An 18,277-nucleotide genomic window follows, 5' to 3' on the forward strand; every position below is an offset into this window, starting at 1 on the left:
TATGACTTAGCCAACAAAAAGAATGAAACCTCACCATTTTCAATGACATGGATGGAACTAGACAGTATTATGTTAAGCGAAATAAGTCAATCAGAAGAAGACAAATATATGATTTCACTCCTGTGGGATTTAAGAAACAAAGTAGATTAACATAGGGGAAGGGAAGGAAAAATAAAGTAAGATGCAAACAGAGAGGGAGGCAAACCATAAGAGACTCTTAACTATAGGAAACAAATGGAGGGTTGCTGGAGGGAAGGTGAGTGGGAGGATGGGATGATTGGGCGGTGGGCATTAAGGTGGATGCTTGATATAATGAGCACTGGGTGTTATATACAACTTAATTCTACCCCCGAAACTAATAACTCAGTATAAGTTAACTAAAGTAAATTTAAGTAAATTTTTTAAAAATTGTGCTCCTCCGGGCGCCTGGGTGGCTCAGTGGGTTAAGCGCTGCCTTCGGCTCAGGTCATGATCTCAGAGTCCTGGGATCGAGTCCCACATCAGCTCTCTGCTCAGCAGGGAGCCTGCTTCCTCCTCTCTCTCTCTCTCTGCCTGCCTCTATGCTTACTTGTGATCTCTCTCTGTCAAATAAATAAGTAAAATCTTTAAAAAAAAAAATTATGCTCCTCCTTAAAATCCTGGCTCAAAAGCCATCTACCCTGTGAGATCATCCCTGCCCTCTTGCACCATGTGGATAGACATAATCCTTTGGTGCTTACAAAAGATTATGTCCTTACAAAGCACTGGATCCAGTCTGCTTTGGCCCAGGCCCCATGTACTTATTAAGTGCTCCTAACCTCTCTGAAACTCCCTCATCTATAAAATGAAGATACTACTCATATCTCCACAATTCCACAATGATAAGGATTCTATGAGTTAATATAAGGAGAATTCTTAAACAGCTCTTCACACAAAGTAAGCCCTTGATCAATACATTCCTGATATTATTATCTTCTGTGAGATTTCTGAGCCCTCACTGGGTTTTGTTTATCCTCCTAGTATAAAATACAATGTTACTTATATTTATTATAACTCTTCTCCATCATTTTGTTAGTTATTATCCACCCTACCATGAGCCCAGAGACCATTTCTGTCTGGTAATCTCTTTTCAGATAATGCCACCCATATCCACCTTAGACACCTTAAAGAAAAACCTGAGGGCCATTTGACTCTTCCCATATCCTCACACCATGCATCAGTCAATCATCAAATCCTGAGGTTGATATCTTCTATATATTTCTGAATTTCCCCTCCATCTGCATCTTGTTTCCATGATCCAGCCAGTCCTTACTTAAAATAGTGAAGTACCTTCTTCACTGGGTTTTGGTCTCTACTCTTACCATACCTCAATTAATCTTCCACAGAAATCAGAAATGATCTTTCTTTAAAAAAAATTTAAAAAATTAATCCTTATGTCATACCTTTGCTTAAAACCTATCCATGGTTCCCCACGGCCATTTGAAGCCAGTTGGTCTAACCACACAGGACCTCTCTATTCTCTCCCTCTTCAGACTTATCTTCCACCACTCCTGACTCACACTGAAACACTAGAACCCAGAACAACTGGCTGCTTAACACATACCTTAGAGTCTCTCCCTTTCCTGTCTCTGATCTGTTCTCTCTAGCCCTGAATTCTCTTCCCAGTTCTTTGTCTAGCTTAAAGCCTTCTCTTTCTTTAATTGACTCTAGATTTACCTCCTCTATGAGCTTATTCTTCAGTGTTTCCATGATACAAAGCATTTTATTGTGCTTCTGTAATTATAGTGACCTGCTGCACTTATCCCACCATGACCTCAAATTTAAGGGCATTGCCTCTAGCTACTTTCTCATCCACTTAACTGTGGATATGCTTGGCACATAGTAGGTATTCAAAGAAATATTGAGTAACTGAAAGCATTACATAGACAGTAGGTAGACAGGAGCTGACACATACAGTGTGTGCAATGGGTCACTTTACAGTACTTACTGAAGTGCTCTTCTAAGCACTTTCCATAAATTAACACGTTTACTCCTCACAACAATCCTATATGGTAGCTAGGATAATTACCTTCATTTTACAGTTGAATAGAGGATGAAACTGAAGTACAGAGAGTTTACATACTTAGAAAATGATGACCCCAAGTTTAGAACCCAGCAGACTAGCCCTAGACCCCATATTCTTGATGCTTATGCTGTAACACCTGTCCAGATAGGGGTACTATGATAAATAAAGATACCTAAACAGACACAGATAGTATGGTCTAGCTCCAATTTTGCAGATGAGAAAGTTGAGGCATAGGAAGTTCATAGAGAAGTGGTCCAGAGAAAAGAAAGTCAAAGCTCAGAGCAGTAATCCCTTCCCCTCACTAACCAACTGTGGAACTTGGGGCAGTCACTCAGCCTCCCTGGGCCTTGGTTCTTCAAGTGCAGTATCAGGGCCAGATCATGTCTTAGCTTTCTTCCAATTCACATTTGCAATTCTCACAGTTCGGCAAGATTAATCAGGGTTGAGTTTGTGCCAGGCTCAGTGCTAAGTGCAGAGACACAGAAGCAAACAAGATGCATCTCTGCCCTGAGAAATTTATCTTCTTGTGGGGGAGACAGGCACAGACAGGCAGTATGGACAGACAAGCTCAAAATGGCCACACCGCAATTACATCGGTTATTTTAAAGGAAACAACCCCAAGATATAATATTATCCAGAAACAAGTCCTTTGCTCCTCCATAAGGTCTTTCAACTGTCAATTGCCAGAACAAGAAAGTAGCACCATGCTCCCCCCTCCCCCACCTTTCTTTCAAGACCTCACTCAAGCATAACCCCCTCGTTTGACAAGCAAAGAAGCAAAGTCGCTGCCTTAAGTAGTTTGCCAGTGGTCAGATTGTTACCTGGTGGTAAAAGCCACTGCCACCTCTGTTCCAGAGGTTCTTCCATAGCTGGGCCATGAGAGGCAGGAGCATTAACTCTGACATAGCCGCTGTTGGTTTTCCAGTATGGGTTATATGCTTAAATGGATTTTCAGATTTACAGTTGATTCTAGAAATTGCATCTACTTCATTTCCAACTCCATGGGTAAGCTGGTTCATTTAAGGCAAACAGCATCCAATTAAAATATATTCTGAAGAAGTGAGTGAGCAAGCCATTTTTGTTCAACTCTTAATTTAAAACACAAACACAAAAACAAAAACAAAAATAAAGAACTATCAGGGGGACTTCTCAAATACCAAATCCCATCACATCATTGTGAGATGAGACAGTTAAAATACATAGGATCAAAATAAAATATATATATATACATAATTTGAAAATATACTCTAAGAGGTGGCCTTGTGTAAGAGCAGTGGCCTCAGGGCCAGTCTCAGTGGGTCCACATCTCTTTTCAGCATCTTAGCAGCTATGTGACCCTGGGCATGTTCCCTAACACTACTAAGTCTCAGTCTCCCCACCTGTGCAATAGGATCAAATAATATCTTTCTATCAGAGTACTAGTAAGAATTAGAAATGTAACTTCATGCCTGGTATAGAATAAGGGTTAAAAAAATAAACGATTAAAAACATTTTATTAAAGTCTTAATGATTCAGAGATTGATTATTCTATTAGAAATTTGTCATGCTTTCTCCCTTTCTTCCTTTTGCTTCCTGCCTGCCCACATCACAGCTGCTCATAAACTATTATTCGTGAGATAAAAAATGAGATAAAATTCAATTCAGATCACACAGCAACAAAAGTGGAATTGGCACTGGAGTCAAACAGGCCTGAACTTGAGCACTGGACGGCTTTTGACAGGTTATATAACCTCCTTGAGTCTTCGTTTCTTCATCCCTAAAATGGAGGCAATCTTCTAAACCTCTAGGCGTCTTACAAAGATGTAACACACACACACACACACACACACACACACACACACACCTCTTGCACTGTAACTGGTAAATAGTAGGTATAGTAGGTAGATAGGAAAGTACTGGATCATTTTTAGTAAGAAATGCAGTATTTGGCTAAACTAAATCTTCAACATCATTCACAACTTATTTTAAAAACAGCTTCATCACTACCATGGATGGCTAAAGGAAGTCATTGTCGCAAAGCTCTTGCATCTGGTGCCATCATCTTTCATTTCCTCCCTTGGAGACAGCTTGACTGTCAGCAGAAGTAGGCCGACTTTGTGCATATGTGGACCTGGCATGGCCATACTGATGACTGGAACATGGGGCAGAGGTAGTCCTCAAAGCGGGGAGGCAGGTGAAGCTGAAGCTGACACATTTGACGACATCTTTTCCCTCCACTGCCATGAATTACTGAGTCAGGGAGACCGAACCAGAGATTATGATGTCCTCCTTTTCATAAGCACTACTTCCACTATAGAAGTTTCTGTTATCAAATGACAGGGTTTGACCAGCTATCCAAGATCACATCTTCGGAAGCAAATAGCAAAGAGAGCATGTTCATTATTTGCCTTTGGGAAATTACTAAGCTAAAGGTTCATGGGATGCTGACATTATAGGACATGTGCTTTTTTACATAAACATTTGGCTTCCATGTTTCTAATTTAAATATTTTGTCTACAGAGATCTCTGAGTCATCTGCTCACATCCTTTCTCCTTTAATCCTCCCTTGAGCTCAGCAGAGACTATATATAAAAATGCTAACTTTCTAAAGGAAAACACATAAACAAGAGACAAAAATCCTAAAGTCACGACTACCTACCATAAAATATCTGAATATTTGTTTAGACCCCCTGGAGACCCACCACATGACATTCTCAAAGTAGCATGCAGAGATTCATTCTGTATCCTTTCCTACTTCCTAAATAATGCTCCCACTCAAAGTGGAAGGACGCCAATTTCATGGCAGGCTGGAGGATGTTTTTTTCGGAAGCTCCTTACTTAACATCACATTGCTTAGAACAGAACATACCTGTCAATATCAGTGCCACATTTCTCTAAAATTTCTCCTGCAGAGGAGAAATTTTATGAAAAGTTTCCTTCTTTTTATAAAAAGAGAGAATTATTTTTTATAATTGATGTTGAAAATCAACTAATTCCCAAATCACCACTTTTTTCTGTGAAACTTTCTGCTACAGACAAAACGGAAAATCACAGTTTCACTTCATCCAACACCATCCAAAAGAAATGCTTCATGCATGGAAATGTGCTTTTTCCATAAGGCAGTGCCATTTAAAGGGAAAAAAAAAAAAAGCTCTGGCATCGCTCTTCAATATTGTTGTCTAATTAAATAGCAATGCAGTGGATGCGTAAAAGTATGCATTAGAGGTGTGTAATGTGTAATGTGAAGAAGAGTAATCAAAGCCATTCAACAGGATTTAGGAAGGGATTTCAGTTGGCAGCTTATGAGACAGGAGCATATAATTTTGCTAATTTGAAATAGGTATTGTAACATATAAACATTACTGCTTTGCATATTTTAATGAAAACTGCCTCTACACCAAAATGAATCCTTTAGCTTGAACTCTCTGCATACCACAGAGCTTCTACCTATTATGAGTTCAGCATAAATAAGAAAGGCACGCAAGTTGCATTAAAAGATGGTCACCTCATTAAAATAGGTTAAAACCAAGACCCTTATTCCAAGCTACTATAACACCATAAAGTAAGTCTGATGACAGGTGTTGTATTAAATTTTTATATTACAATGAACTTGTACTCACACAAACCAAATCTGCATGTTTCCTTTGATATACACCTGCAACTTGTTAATTCAAGGGCCTTTATTAAGAAAGTATAAATTTAGCAACATCTATAGATTTGTAAAACCCCATTAGCTTGCTTGAGAATATAGAGTAAATTCATTTGGAGTCTTATTTGCATGGTTTACAAAGAAATGGAAATTAATGAGGACCTTTCCCAAATGGATGTGCCTACAGATAATGCAGTTCTGCAAAAAGACCAATGTGAATTACCTACACTTGGGCTAAAGAGTGGAGAGAGAGAGACCAGGGTCCATCTGGAGCTGAGGACATCACTTACCTGCCAGCTCACTTCTCGCTGAAGGCCTTTTTTCCAGTCTTCTTCCAGCCTGGGGGAGGTCTCATCCATTGCTGATGCTGCTTGCACAAACTGCATCCGCCAGTGGCTGTTACTCCCTTTCGTTGCAAGCCTTTACCAAAGCGGCAGCGAGGGCAGTTCAGGGGCAGACTGTCATGGAGAAAATGCCAGGCCAGAGGATGAAGGATCGGGCAGGAAGAAGCCACATGGGAATAAATTTGGGATACATGGGGCTACCCTGACAGCTGCCAACTGGCCAGGCGGGAGGCCAGCTCAGCCACTGAGTGTCCAGAGATTAGGAACAACTAAGTTCCAGGGCCAGCGGACAATGGGTCATTCTTATGCTTCTGGCATAAAGGTCAGAGGAGGGAAGTGTGAAGGCATGCTTTATGCCCTGGAAATATGCATTTCTATGTGTGCTCCCATCTTCTCCTCACCCCAACACACACACACACACACACACACACACACACACACACGAATTTGCATTGTTCTGCACCGTGGTATCAATAGGCTGGAATATCCTGGAAGTAATAAGTTACTTTACATAGAAGCAACACTTTTCATTTGAACACATTTCCCCCAGCACCATATGAATCACTCACCAGCCAGTAAACATGAAAAATAGCAAGCTCCCTTGGGCGAAAAATAGACTGATCCCTATAGTTGAATCCTGAGCATCTACAGTCCCTGGCTTCACCCCATGGGATGTTTTGCCACAGACACTCAGCCTTGACCATGGACCCCAACCCTTTTTCCAAATGATTATCCAAAATGATCAGTTTGGACAGACTCCTCAAAATGTGGGGCTAAACCAACCCAAATCTAAACAAAGTCTGTCCTGCTTCACTGGTTTCTCGCACAGAATGACCCTCTCTTGCTGTTCAGAATTGATTACCTATAATTTTAAGGTGTGTAGCTGGAACTACTGTTGGTAGTACCTACTTCTTTTCAGTTAGAACAGTGGTTCTCAAACTTGACTACACAACAGAATCAACTGGGAAGCTTTGTAAAAACACTATCACCAGGCTTCAACCCCTTCAGAATCCAGGATTAAAATCACAGAACTCAGTTTTGAGTATCATTTGAGGTTTCTCTAATCTAATCACTCTTCTGAGGTTTGAATCCCCCATGGCCCTCCTTATACCACTATATATGGTAAACTCACCACCTCTGGAAACAGTCTTATTCCATGGTTGATAGCTTTGTCCCCAAATAAATTGATGTTCTTCCCCTTGTCAATTCCATAGTTGTACTGTTGTTGTTGTTGTTGTTGTTGTTGTTTTTAATTCCATAAGGAATAAGAGTAAAACCTATTCTGTAAGACAATGCTTCAAAGATCCAAGGACAATAGTGGTCCCTGTTTCAAGTATCTGCTGAAATGTCTCTTTTCCAGGTGAGATTTTGCTAGTTCCTTCTGCAAACTATGTGAAAGGCTGTTGGGTAATTTCTCCATCCTGGTTACTGGCCTCAAAATACATTCCACTACCTCTAGTGATAGTGATTGTAATATTCCAGAATCCAGGCTAGTATTTCTGTTATGATCTATCATGGCACATAGACCTCAATTTTCACATACCTTATTTGGAAAATCTTCCCAATAAAAAGCACCATAATAATAAGAAAAGTGGCCAGCATTTACTCAGCTTGGACTTAGTTACCCAGCACTGTTTTAAGTGCTTCATTGGCCTTACCTCATTTATTCTTTACACAGATTCTATGAAGTCATCATTATGCTCCTGATTCATAGATGAAGAATTCAAGAGGCAAAGACATCTGCTCAGGTGATGGGCCAGGAGTTAACTCGGATCTGATTGCAGTGTTCTAGATCCCTCCCTCATGCCAGTCAATGCCCTTTTACCTGTGCAGTCTTGGACTGTCTTGCCTGTCTTGACAATCACACCTCACTGATACAATGCCACTGCCAGCTAATACAAGTAGGTTTGCTTGCACCTTCAGATTATAGACGAACATGTTTTATAGACTAGAACCTGCCATACAAGCCTAACTTGCCATTACTACTCATTTAATAGTCACAAGACTATACATTGCCCCTCACCTCTAACAAAGCAGATAAATGCAAAATCCTTCCTTTACTTGCTTGGTTTCTCTCTTTTATTTAGAACACTCAGATGCTTTTTCAGAGGTTATCCTGAGGTATAAAAGAATATGAACAACAATAAAAGGAGACAGGCGAGAGAAACAAGGGTCTAGAATATTTTCCCAGACCCTAGACTCAATGGCAGCCTTACCAATCATCAGTTCTTCCCCACCTCCTGCAAACATTTAGCAACAGGACCCCATAAGGAGATCTGGGAGCAATCAATTTACCATTTGAATCATATCATCTGCAAGGTAGCTCAATCAGTTGTGATAGAAGGCAGGACACAAAAAGTCTTTGAAGTCAAAAAGACCTAGGGTTGATTAGCAGCTCCATTATTAGGCAGCTCTATGTCCCTGGGTAGGTCACTCAACCTCTCTGAACCTAGTTTCCATGCCTGCCAAAGGGAAGCATTATCATCTCAATTAGGCATATTATTGTTCATCAGTACCTCTTTCTCTTATGTTCCAATCACACAGCAAGACTGAATTGTAAGCCCCTTAAAATTAAGCATAACCACATGCCTTGTTTTGGTTAATAGAATATGAGAAAAAGGATGGGTATCACTTTCCACGGGAAGACCTTGATCACCAGCACTTGACGGTCAGCCCACCCTTCCCCATAATGCAATGATAACAAGGCATGTGTTGATAAGTTATGCCTTAATACCAAAGCAGACTGGATTGTTGAGCTGACTCCTGGAGAACGGTTGCCTTGGAGAGTAACCTGGACCAACAACAGACACTATAGGAACAAGAAATAAACTGCCAGGCTGGCTTTTTCCCTCAGTACAACCTAGTCCATCCTGGCCAATACACCATTCTTGCTATACGGAATTGTTGTCACAATAACATGAAATAATCCAACTGGAGTATTTATTGCAAGCCTTGAGTAAGTCTGAAATATTATTTTAAATAGATTCCATCACAAGCCCAGTCTGCTCTACACATGTACCTTACACTCCAGTATTTCCCCTTCGTTTACAGCCCGCATTTCTCCTGCTCATCAGTTAGTAGCTTTAAGCATGCAATTTCCACAGATGATGTAGAAATATGAATTTTAAAAGGAAAGGGTAAAAGTGTTCAATAATGCAGTGTCACTCTGTGTCAGAATGCAAACTCAGAATAGCATGACTTTGATGCTACTTATCATTTAGCAAAGAAACTAATGAAAGCAAAATGAAGCATCAAATAATAAATGTACTTCAGTATAAATTTGCTACTAATAAAATAAAGTACATGTCTCCAAAATGTAAACATAATGAGAACATACATGAATAGAGTAGCTTATTAAATAGCATAGCTTTTATTCACTATTCTTAAATCAAGCAATGGAAAAAGAAGTAGTTTTGTTTCTGTCTTTGTTAAATGCTTTCATTAAAAGAAGTTTTGACTATGAAAATAAACTATAAGGAAAGTATAGATAACACTCTGGCCAAATCACGTCACTGACATTTTAAGACGCAAACTCTAGTCTGCCCTGGGACACGACTGGGAGAGACTTTTTTTTTTAATGGTATTTTCAAATGCAAATGCTAATACTATGACCCATGTTATGCATTGTATTGTGTCCTCCCACAGAGATAGGTTGGAGTCCCAACCCATAGTACCCCAGAATGTAACCTTATTTGGACACAGGGTTTTTGCAAAGGTGATCAAACTAAAACAAAATCATTAGGGTGGATCTTGACCCAACATGACCAGTATCTTTATAAAATGTAGACATATGTACACACACAGGGAGAAGCCATGTGAAAATGAAGGCAGAGATAAGGCAATACATCGACAAGCCAAGCAACACCAAGGATTGCCAGCAAATCACTATTTTTTCCTCAAGATAAGCAGCTTATTAAGAATATGCTGACTAGGGGGGCCTGGGTGGCACAGTCACGAAAGTGTCCGACTCTTGATTCCAACTCAGATCGTGATCTCAGGGTCGTGAAAATGGGCTCTGTGTTCAGTGTGGAACCTGCTTGGAAGATTCTTTCTTCCTCTCCCTCTGCTCCTCCCCACTGTGCTTACTCACTTTCTCTTTCTCTCTCTCTCTCTCTCAAATAAATAAATAAATCTTTCTTTCTTTTTTTTTTTTTTTAAGAATATGCTGACTAATAAGAAATAGACTTTTAGAATTTATGCTATTTCCTTGTGGAAAAGTTATATAAAAAAATTACAAAGGAAAAATCTATACAAAACACATCATTAGTCAGTCCTCCCTTGATTCTGAGGAAATTCCTTTTAGCTTATACAATAAAAATGGGTTAATACTTCATTTTAAGAATCAAAAATCTAGAAAACAAAGAGTTTTCCAGATGAATTAAACCCTGCATTCCACTATGTCCAATGAGGGTATGATAAGGGCATAAATGTGTTCAAATAGATATGGATACTCTGTCTAGAGGAGAAAATGAAAGGAAGTCTGGGCCAGGAGAAGAGGGGCACAATGATGAAAATAAGTAGGGAGCCAAGGAGTCTCCAGGCATGGAAGAAATGGATGGTCTTTTACCTACTGATAGGATTTTGCACCTACTTTCACTTAACAACTGGGTTAGAATATTTTTGAGTCCTTATCATCCACTTTATTATACATTCTTCCTTCACATCCATTCTCACTAAAATTTTTCAAGATATTTCCTTATAAACATTTACTTCTGTTTTTGCTTCTTTTTTTTTTAATTGGAAGCTAATAGTAAGGTGTGAATCATCGGAATTTGCTTCTCACACACACTCACAAAAAGAAACTATAATAATATACCAAATCCAAAATACCAGAGGTGTCTGTATATTAATTCTAACAAAACAAAATAAAAACAAATAAACAAAATCAGCTATCATAAAAATGATAAATCTGAAATGGATGAACTCTGGCCCTATAGCAATATTTTGAAAAGGAAGAAAAAAGTATTGGTCTTGAGTTCATTGTTTAACTGGAATAATTAATATTTACTATTCCTTGCATAAAATATCTAAACTGAACTACAACAATGCCTACAAGACTGTAGTCAGTGGAACACTGAAACTGGCAAAATGCTCTTTCATATACCATGAGCTTTGGGTTATATGCTTACCAAGATTCACTTGTGTTTTTTATCAGCCCTATTTATGCCAGTTTTGCCTATTAATGTAATTATATAATTTAATTAAATAATATTTCTATAAAATGTGACTTGCAATGGAAAGGGAGTTGTTGCTTTCCTGAAAGTAATCAAATGTTTTGGAAAGACTCAATAAAGAAAAAATCCTTTAAAAAAATTACCATTGTAGGGACAAGGATCATAAAAATCTGTACAGACCTCTCTACTTGGGTTGCTGGTCACTGTCTTTACATTCTTAATTAACACTGAAGAAATTGAAACTGGAATTTGTAGAGGTTCCTTTAGGGATACAGCCTATACAAAAAAAAAAAAAAAAAAAAAAAGACACCCCTCTAGCTTATAGCAAAGACCTTGGCTCCACCTCAAAATAATGGTGAATAAATGTGGACCTTGTGATTTTAAGCAAAAGTCAAATGTTTTGTATATGTATGTGATTTATGATTCCCCAACTTAATCAACTTATGTGATTAATCAGTCAACAACCATTTTCAATTGTATGGAATAAGAAGTTTTCTATAATAAAAAAGAAAGTGGTAAACCAGGAAGAACTTTTTCTTAACCTGCATATATTGAGCAGGGATAGAAAGCAATAGACTCATATTCAAACCAAGAAACAGAATCCATTTCAATACCAAAGTCTACTTAAATCACTTAAGTGAGAAACAGCCTAGCTATAACTATAGGCATTAAATGTTGTATAAATCTGAGCCACGTAGACTCCAATTAATTACTGCATGATATTACCATGTCTTCCTATAACTATGTAATAATACCAACTGCCTATAATCAGAAGGATTTAGTAGACATTTATTGATGGAAATCAGATGATTTCATCCACAGTGTCTGAATTACTTTGATATGCTTGAGCCTGAAGCAAAATAATGTAATAAAAAACAACATACAGATGAGAACCTCAATTTTTCTCTACGTATGAATCTGTCACTGATCTGAGAAGAATCAAATCTAAGTCCAAACAGGTGAAGACATTCCATACTTTATCCTTCCCAATTCAATATAAAAATAATGATTCTCTTTCCAGTATGTTTATACACTATTCCTGACTTGATGGTATCCTGGATATTGAAGGAGCTCAGAGACACAGAGTATTGCCTTAGTAAATGTTAAACAAAGCAGAGATGAATTACAGAATATTTTCTTTATTTTATTTTATTTTATTTTTTTACAGAATACTTTCTTAAAAGAGTTTACTTGAAAGATCATCTGAAGTCATAAGCCTTCAAAATAATAACCAATAGACTAATAAGTAGAGTGGGAAGGTAGATCTTATGAGTAAGATGAATGAGAAACCGGCTATACGGCAGGCTGGAAATGTCTTTCCACCTTCCTCGTCCTCCTGCCCCTCTCACCCCAAAAAGTTGTCCAGTAGACTGTCATGGAGCTAAAAAAAAAAGTCTGCCAGTTATACGTTTTGGTTTTAAAAACTTTCTTATCACTATCTATGAAACCACAAATACTCCTAGGAAGAGTAGCCTAAAGCTTTATCTCCTAACACTTTGACTCAAGTTATTGTCCAGTTCGGCTTGAAGAGTAAGACTTTGCAACCACGTAAGGGATGAGAATGGGGACAAGGGGAACTTCAGAAGAGGAGAAAGGCTTGGAACAGAGAAGGTGAAGGACTGCCAAAGTCCCTCAGGCAAAAATAAATTTCTGAAATAGGAATTCAAAGACTCATGGAAATTGACTTTATCAACCACCAAGTTCTTTTGATTGAAGATTATTAAAAAACAATCCAACTGGTTTACATAGTTACACACATACTTAGGTTCTCATTGCTGTTATGAAATGTTAAGTTGGCATGGGCAGGAGGGTGGGAGTGGGTGTTGGGAATCTCTTCCTTCTTCATTTACTCTTGATAGTAATATCTTAACACAAGGGAAACCTCAAGATACTGTTTGAGAATTTCAAAATAGGAGTGAATTAAGATGTGAATTGAGTTGCAAGGTAGGCTTGTTTCTCCAAGTATATAGACCAGCATTACTTAGGAGGTTGTCAGAAATGTAGAATCCTTTATCCATTCATCTGTATGGTAACTAACATAACACAATAAAAAAAAAATTAACTGAAAAAAAATTAAAATACCAAAATAAAAATTAAAAAATAATAATAATTTAAAAAAAAAAAAAAGAAATGTAGACTCCTGGGCCTCACTCCAAATCTACAGAAGTTCATTTGCATTTTAACAAGGCTAACTCATTAAGTTTAAGAAACAATGGAAAGTGGGGCACCTGGATGGCTCAGTGGGTTAAAGCCTCTGCCTTTGGTTCAGGTCATGATCTCAGAGTCCTGGGATCAAGCCCCACATCAGGCTCTCTGCTCAGCAGGGGGCCTGCTCCCCCGCCCTCTGTCTACCTCCTCTGCCTACTTGTGATCTCTGTCTGTCAAATAAATAAAATCTTTAAAAAAAAAAAAAAAGAAGCAGAAAGAAACAATGGGAAGGAAGATGTACCTTGAAGGCCTATTTGCACAGTAAGCTTTATATTATTATTATTATTATTATTATTATTTATTATGAGCATAGGTTTAGAGTAGCTTAGAAATAGAATGACTGATTAATATTACAGGTTGGGGCACCTGGGTGGCTAAGTCAGTTAAGTGTCTGTTTTTTTTGTTTGTTTGTTTTTTGTTTTTAGGGATTGTAAATTTTTATTTTTGTTCACAAAAAATAGATATTATTAACTTTTTAAGTAAACCAAAATATGCTGGCTCATTTTAAGCAAGTTAGGATGCCTTTTTTTGAAATGTAATTGAAGTGTCTGATTCTTGATTTCAGCTCAGGTAATGATCTCAGGGGCATGAGATCAAGTCTTGCAATGGGCTTTGTGCTCAGAGCAGAATCTGCTTGAGATTCTCTCCCTTCCTTGCCCCTCCCCCTGCTCACATGGATGCACATACAGATGGGTACTCTCTCATGCGCTCTCTCTCTCTCTCTTTCTCTAAGATAAATAAATAAATAAACCCTTTTAAAAAAATGTTACAGGGAACAATTTAGTCCCCAACCAAGAAATTGGTTGCTACCTTGGGAGAACCTTCTCAGTGATCTCACTTTCAAAATTACATAAGAATTTTTATAAGTGTGGTGCAGTTGGTGTGAAGAGCAGGACCCCTGCCTTCTAATTACTCAGCAAACTCAACATACATGACGATTCTATTTATTAGTTCAGAAAAACAGCTGATGACAAGTGAAAGACGCCTCCTGTGGACATTTAGATGACTGATTTTGTATAAATCAATTTTGAGTACCACAAAATGTCAGAAAATACCAAATGAGGAGAAAAGAATCAATAGATAACCTTGGAATTAAATGAGTGATGAATAATCTTTACCAACTAAAATAAATTAAATCATGAAAACCAAGTCAAAGTAACATCAAGGATCTGACTAACAACCATAAAAAAAAAAAAATACAGGTTCTCCTTGACTTATGATAGGGTTACATCCTGATAAACCTATAATAAGTTGAAAATATGGTAAGTCAAAAACACACTTAATGATATTCCCAACCTGACTTAAATGTGTTCATAACATATTAACCTATAGTTGGGTAAAATTACCTAACAGAAAGCCTGTTTTATAATATAATATTGAGTATCTTGTGTAATTTACTGAATACTATACTGACAGTGAAAAAAAAGAATTGTGGTATGGGCACACAATGGTGGTATGTCAGTGGTTTACCCTTATAATCATATGGCTGAGTGGGAGCTTGGCTTATTGATGCCACCTAGCACCATGAGAGTACACTAGGCATATCACTAGCCCAGGAAAAGATCAAAATTCAAAATTCAAAATACAGTTTCTACTGAATGTGTATCACTTTGGCACCATTATAAAGTCAAAAAATCTCAAATCGAACCATCATAAATTACATCCATAATTTAGAGGTGAGGCCACTTGCTACAAACATGCATGTTCATTCTTCTTTCCAGAAAAGCATTATGACAGGAAGTACAAAATAAAAGCTGAATTCATACTTTCTAGCTTCTATCTGAACAGCCATAATTTTTAAAGGTTCTACAACAAAGAAGCCAATTTGCAGATGCAGACCAGGTATTAACCTAGCAACCATGAAACTAAGCACACATTTGTTTAGCATTTTCAGCATTTAGAGAGTAAGAGTAAGGGGACAAACTCTATAATATATTTAATTCACTTTATTTTATATTCTAAATGTGCCTACTACAGCTATCAAATAAACCAGAAATTTATAGACAGACCAAATGTCAAAATTCCAATTCAATGTTTTTCTGAGTCCCAAACTGGCATCAGAGATAAATCCAGTCCTATAACAGAAGTCAAGACAAATGTCTTTCTCCCTAAATAAATAGCTGCAAAGTAGTATCTTCGTATCATTTTATTACTCATGGATGCCAAATGCATGAACTGGATACCTACTATGTGCTAAAATGGTGCCAGGTACTCATGATTAAGAGATAAAGAGAACACATCCCTGTCCTCACCATCCTCTGGGAAAATAGCCAGGTAAGCAAATCATTTCAGCTACAAATAATATCTGAGCTATGGAGAAGGAAACATGCTTTCACTAACTATCTCAGGGATCCATACCATCCCACACACTAACCCCAACATAGTTCAACTCTAGAAATCCCACTTATATGTCAGTGTCCTTTACAAAGAGCAACATGAAGACCTTGTCCCAACCCTTGGTGTAAAATCCAGATTTAAATGTTTGAGTGGTAGTATTTTTAAATATAATAATTTCTGAACTATTTCCACAATAATGTAGACTACAACACCAGGACTTTATGGTGCTCTGACCTATGGAATCTTTCTCCTTTTTAGACTCATTTCTAAATCCAAATATCCATGGATGCCAACAAGACACCAAACAGACAAACTCTCCTTTGATAGATTCCAGGTAATGATTGTATACACAGAGAAATCTGGGGACAAGAATCCTTCTGACCCAAAAGCCCTGAGGCCCTGTTTCCCCAAAGATCTCCTTCAGAGGAAGACCAACCCAATATCAGTAGAGATGGTCTTTTGAATGGCATTTAACAAAGGCATGTTCCTTGGGCTGACATTCTTTTTTTTTTTTTAAGATTTTATTTATTTATTTGACAGATAGAGATCACAAGTAGGCAGAGAGGCAGGCAGAGAGAGAGGGAGGAGGAAGCAGGCTCCCTGCTGAGCAGAGAGCCTGATGCGGGGCTCAATCCCAGGACCCTGAGATCATGACCTGAGCCGAAGGCAGAGGCTTTAACACACTGAGCCACCCAGGTGCCCCCGAGAGCTGACATTCTTAAAGACAAAGAGATAGGAGCATGCACAGCAAAGGGATTCAAAAATGTAGTCTTTTGGGGAGGGTTTAAGGAGTGGGTGGGAACTGTATTTTTTGGAGTAAGGCAAAAAGAGTACTCTCTGGGACCTTTTAATTTTCACTTTGTTGGAAGAAACCACCCAATGTTTCCAATTCAGTTCCATCGAGGAACAGCAGAGGAAGCAGAGTCTGGGACACCTTTTCTCCAAGAGGCAGCCCACATGGAGCGTATATCTAACACTTGTAGATGCACTTCTCATCTTAAGCTGAGTCTGCCACCCTACCTAAAACAGCGCTGGGAATCAAGACCGTGAACAAATTTAGAAACCAAATTAAGCCAAGACTATCCTGCAGATGGTAAAGACATAGTAAATATACTAAACCAGGGGCCTGAATCACGTCACCGGTCTAGAAAATTCCTTGGCACTACCCTTTGTTACAATGGTAGACTTATAGGCTAAAGGCTGTTGAGTACTTACTGCATGCCATGCACTACAATCTTTACTACAACTCTATAAGGTGTTATCATTATCTCTTCAATGGAGATGAGGGAATGCAAGCATGGAAAAATTCAGTAACTTTCCAAAGTTCTCATGGTCTTTAAAGGGTAGGACGTGGACTAAGTGGTGATTCCAGAACCATTCTGATAGCCACACTTTCACGTGCTGTCCCTCTTAATCACCCTTCACAACAATTAAGGGCTATGATGGCACCTGCCACCAGGTTGCAGACTCACCCAGGGACTCTTCCAAGCCACATCCCAGATTGAGTCACAGATATGGAAATAATAGATCCTGAGCTATGTGGGAAATGCAAAGCCATGAAAGAATGCACAAGACAGAGAGCCCAGCCCTCCAGAATAGATTCTCAGGCTTGTGCTTCTTCAAGAAGCCCTAGTCCCTCCTTCTGGTTCGATGGGTACTATTACAGTTGTCCTCTTTTAACATGAGCTTAATGCCTTCTTTAAGGAAAGAGGAGGAAGAAGAGGAGGGAAGGAGGAAGAAGAAGACTTGCAAGTGTATAATGAACCGGAATTATAGCTGCTGCTCTGATGCCATGTGTTATTTTTGGCTGAGTGTCCTACTCTTCTGGATTCCAATGGTAGGGTGCTAAAGCTTGCTCCAGTAACACAGGCTGACTGCTGTCCCCAAAGGACCCTAAGGAAAACAAGTCGAACTATCTCACAGTCTTTAGCAGACAGGGGAGGTTTAACATAAAGAAACTCCCACTTAACGTTTTCTCCAAAAAGAATCCATTCATTATCTTTATTTCCGACACAGTATTTATGAATTTCCTTTCAGCAGGGCCCATCAGGGCAAACGTCACAACTCTGTGGTAAAATATGTGCGTTTTCTTTTCCTCCTAGGGAGATTAAGGCCAATGAATAAAAGAAAGGGGGATGTGGCCCCTATATTTAGCTCTCCTTACAACATCATGTCTCACGGGTATTAAAAATAGACCCAAATCACTTGAAGACATTCTGAAAAATCAAAGGCAGAATAGCTTTCCAAGAGAAAGTTTTAAATGTTTGCTTTCTTTCTAGTTGAGATTTTTCAGGAACAAAAGCAGTTGAGTGGACTCCCCTTCTTAGGAGGCCAGGCCAGGTGGCTCCAGGGGTCTTATAACAGACTGTCTCCTCTTGTCATCCCCTCAGCCTCTATTCTTCGTGGTCTGGATTTTAAGAGAAATCTGGGCTGGCCCTTGGCAAAAGGTGTGAAATAGTCTGATTAGAGAAATTCTCCTCTGTTAACAACCTTCCCTCCACTCAGCATTCTGACACTCCCAAGGTCCCTGTCAGAGTGAAGT

The 18,277-nt window shown here is 38.6% G+C and overlaps 1 protein-coding gene across 2 annotated transcripts in view; it reads right to left on the minus strand.

Annotated features, from left to right (window-relative positions):
- The window catches only part of PPARGC1A (PPARG coactivator 1 alpha), a 644,905-nt gene that overhangs the window by 293,397 nt on the left and 333,231 nt on the right, over positions 1-18,277 (minus strand). Inside the window, exon 1 of one of the 2 annotated variants that reach the window (XM_004762682.3) lies at positions 5,963-6,133. The exons of the other annotated variant lie outside the window; for it this stretch is intronic. Coding sequence (XP_004762739.1) covers positions 5,963-6,058 — 96 coding nt within the window. The 5' untranslated portion in view covers positions 6,059-6,133. Of the gene's footprint in view, positions 1-5,962; positions 6,134-18,277 lie in introns of those variants that run through there. 2 annotated transcript variants of the gene reach the window in all.

Source organism: Mustela putorius, unplaced genomic scaffold (assembly GCF_011764305.1).
Source record: "Mustela putorius furo isolate JIRA1106 unplaced genomic scaffold, ASM1176430v1.1 tig00000083_pilon_pilon_pilon, whole genome shotgun sequence".
NCBI lineage: Eukaryota > Metazoa > Chordata > Mammalia > Carnivora > Mustelidae > Mustela > Mustela putorius.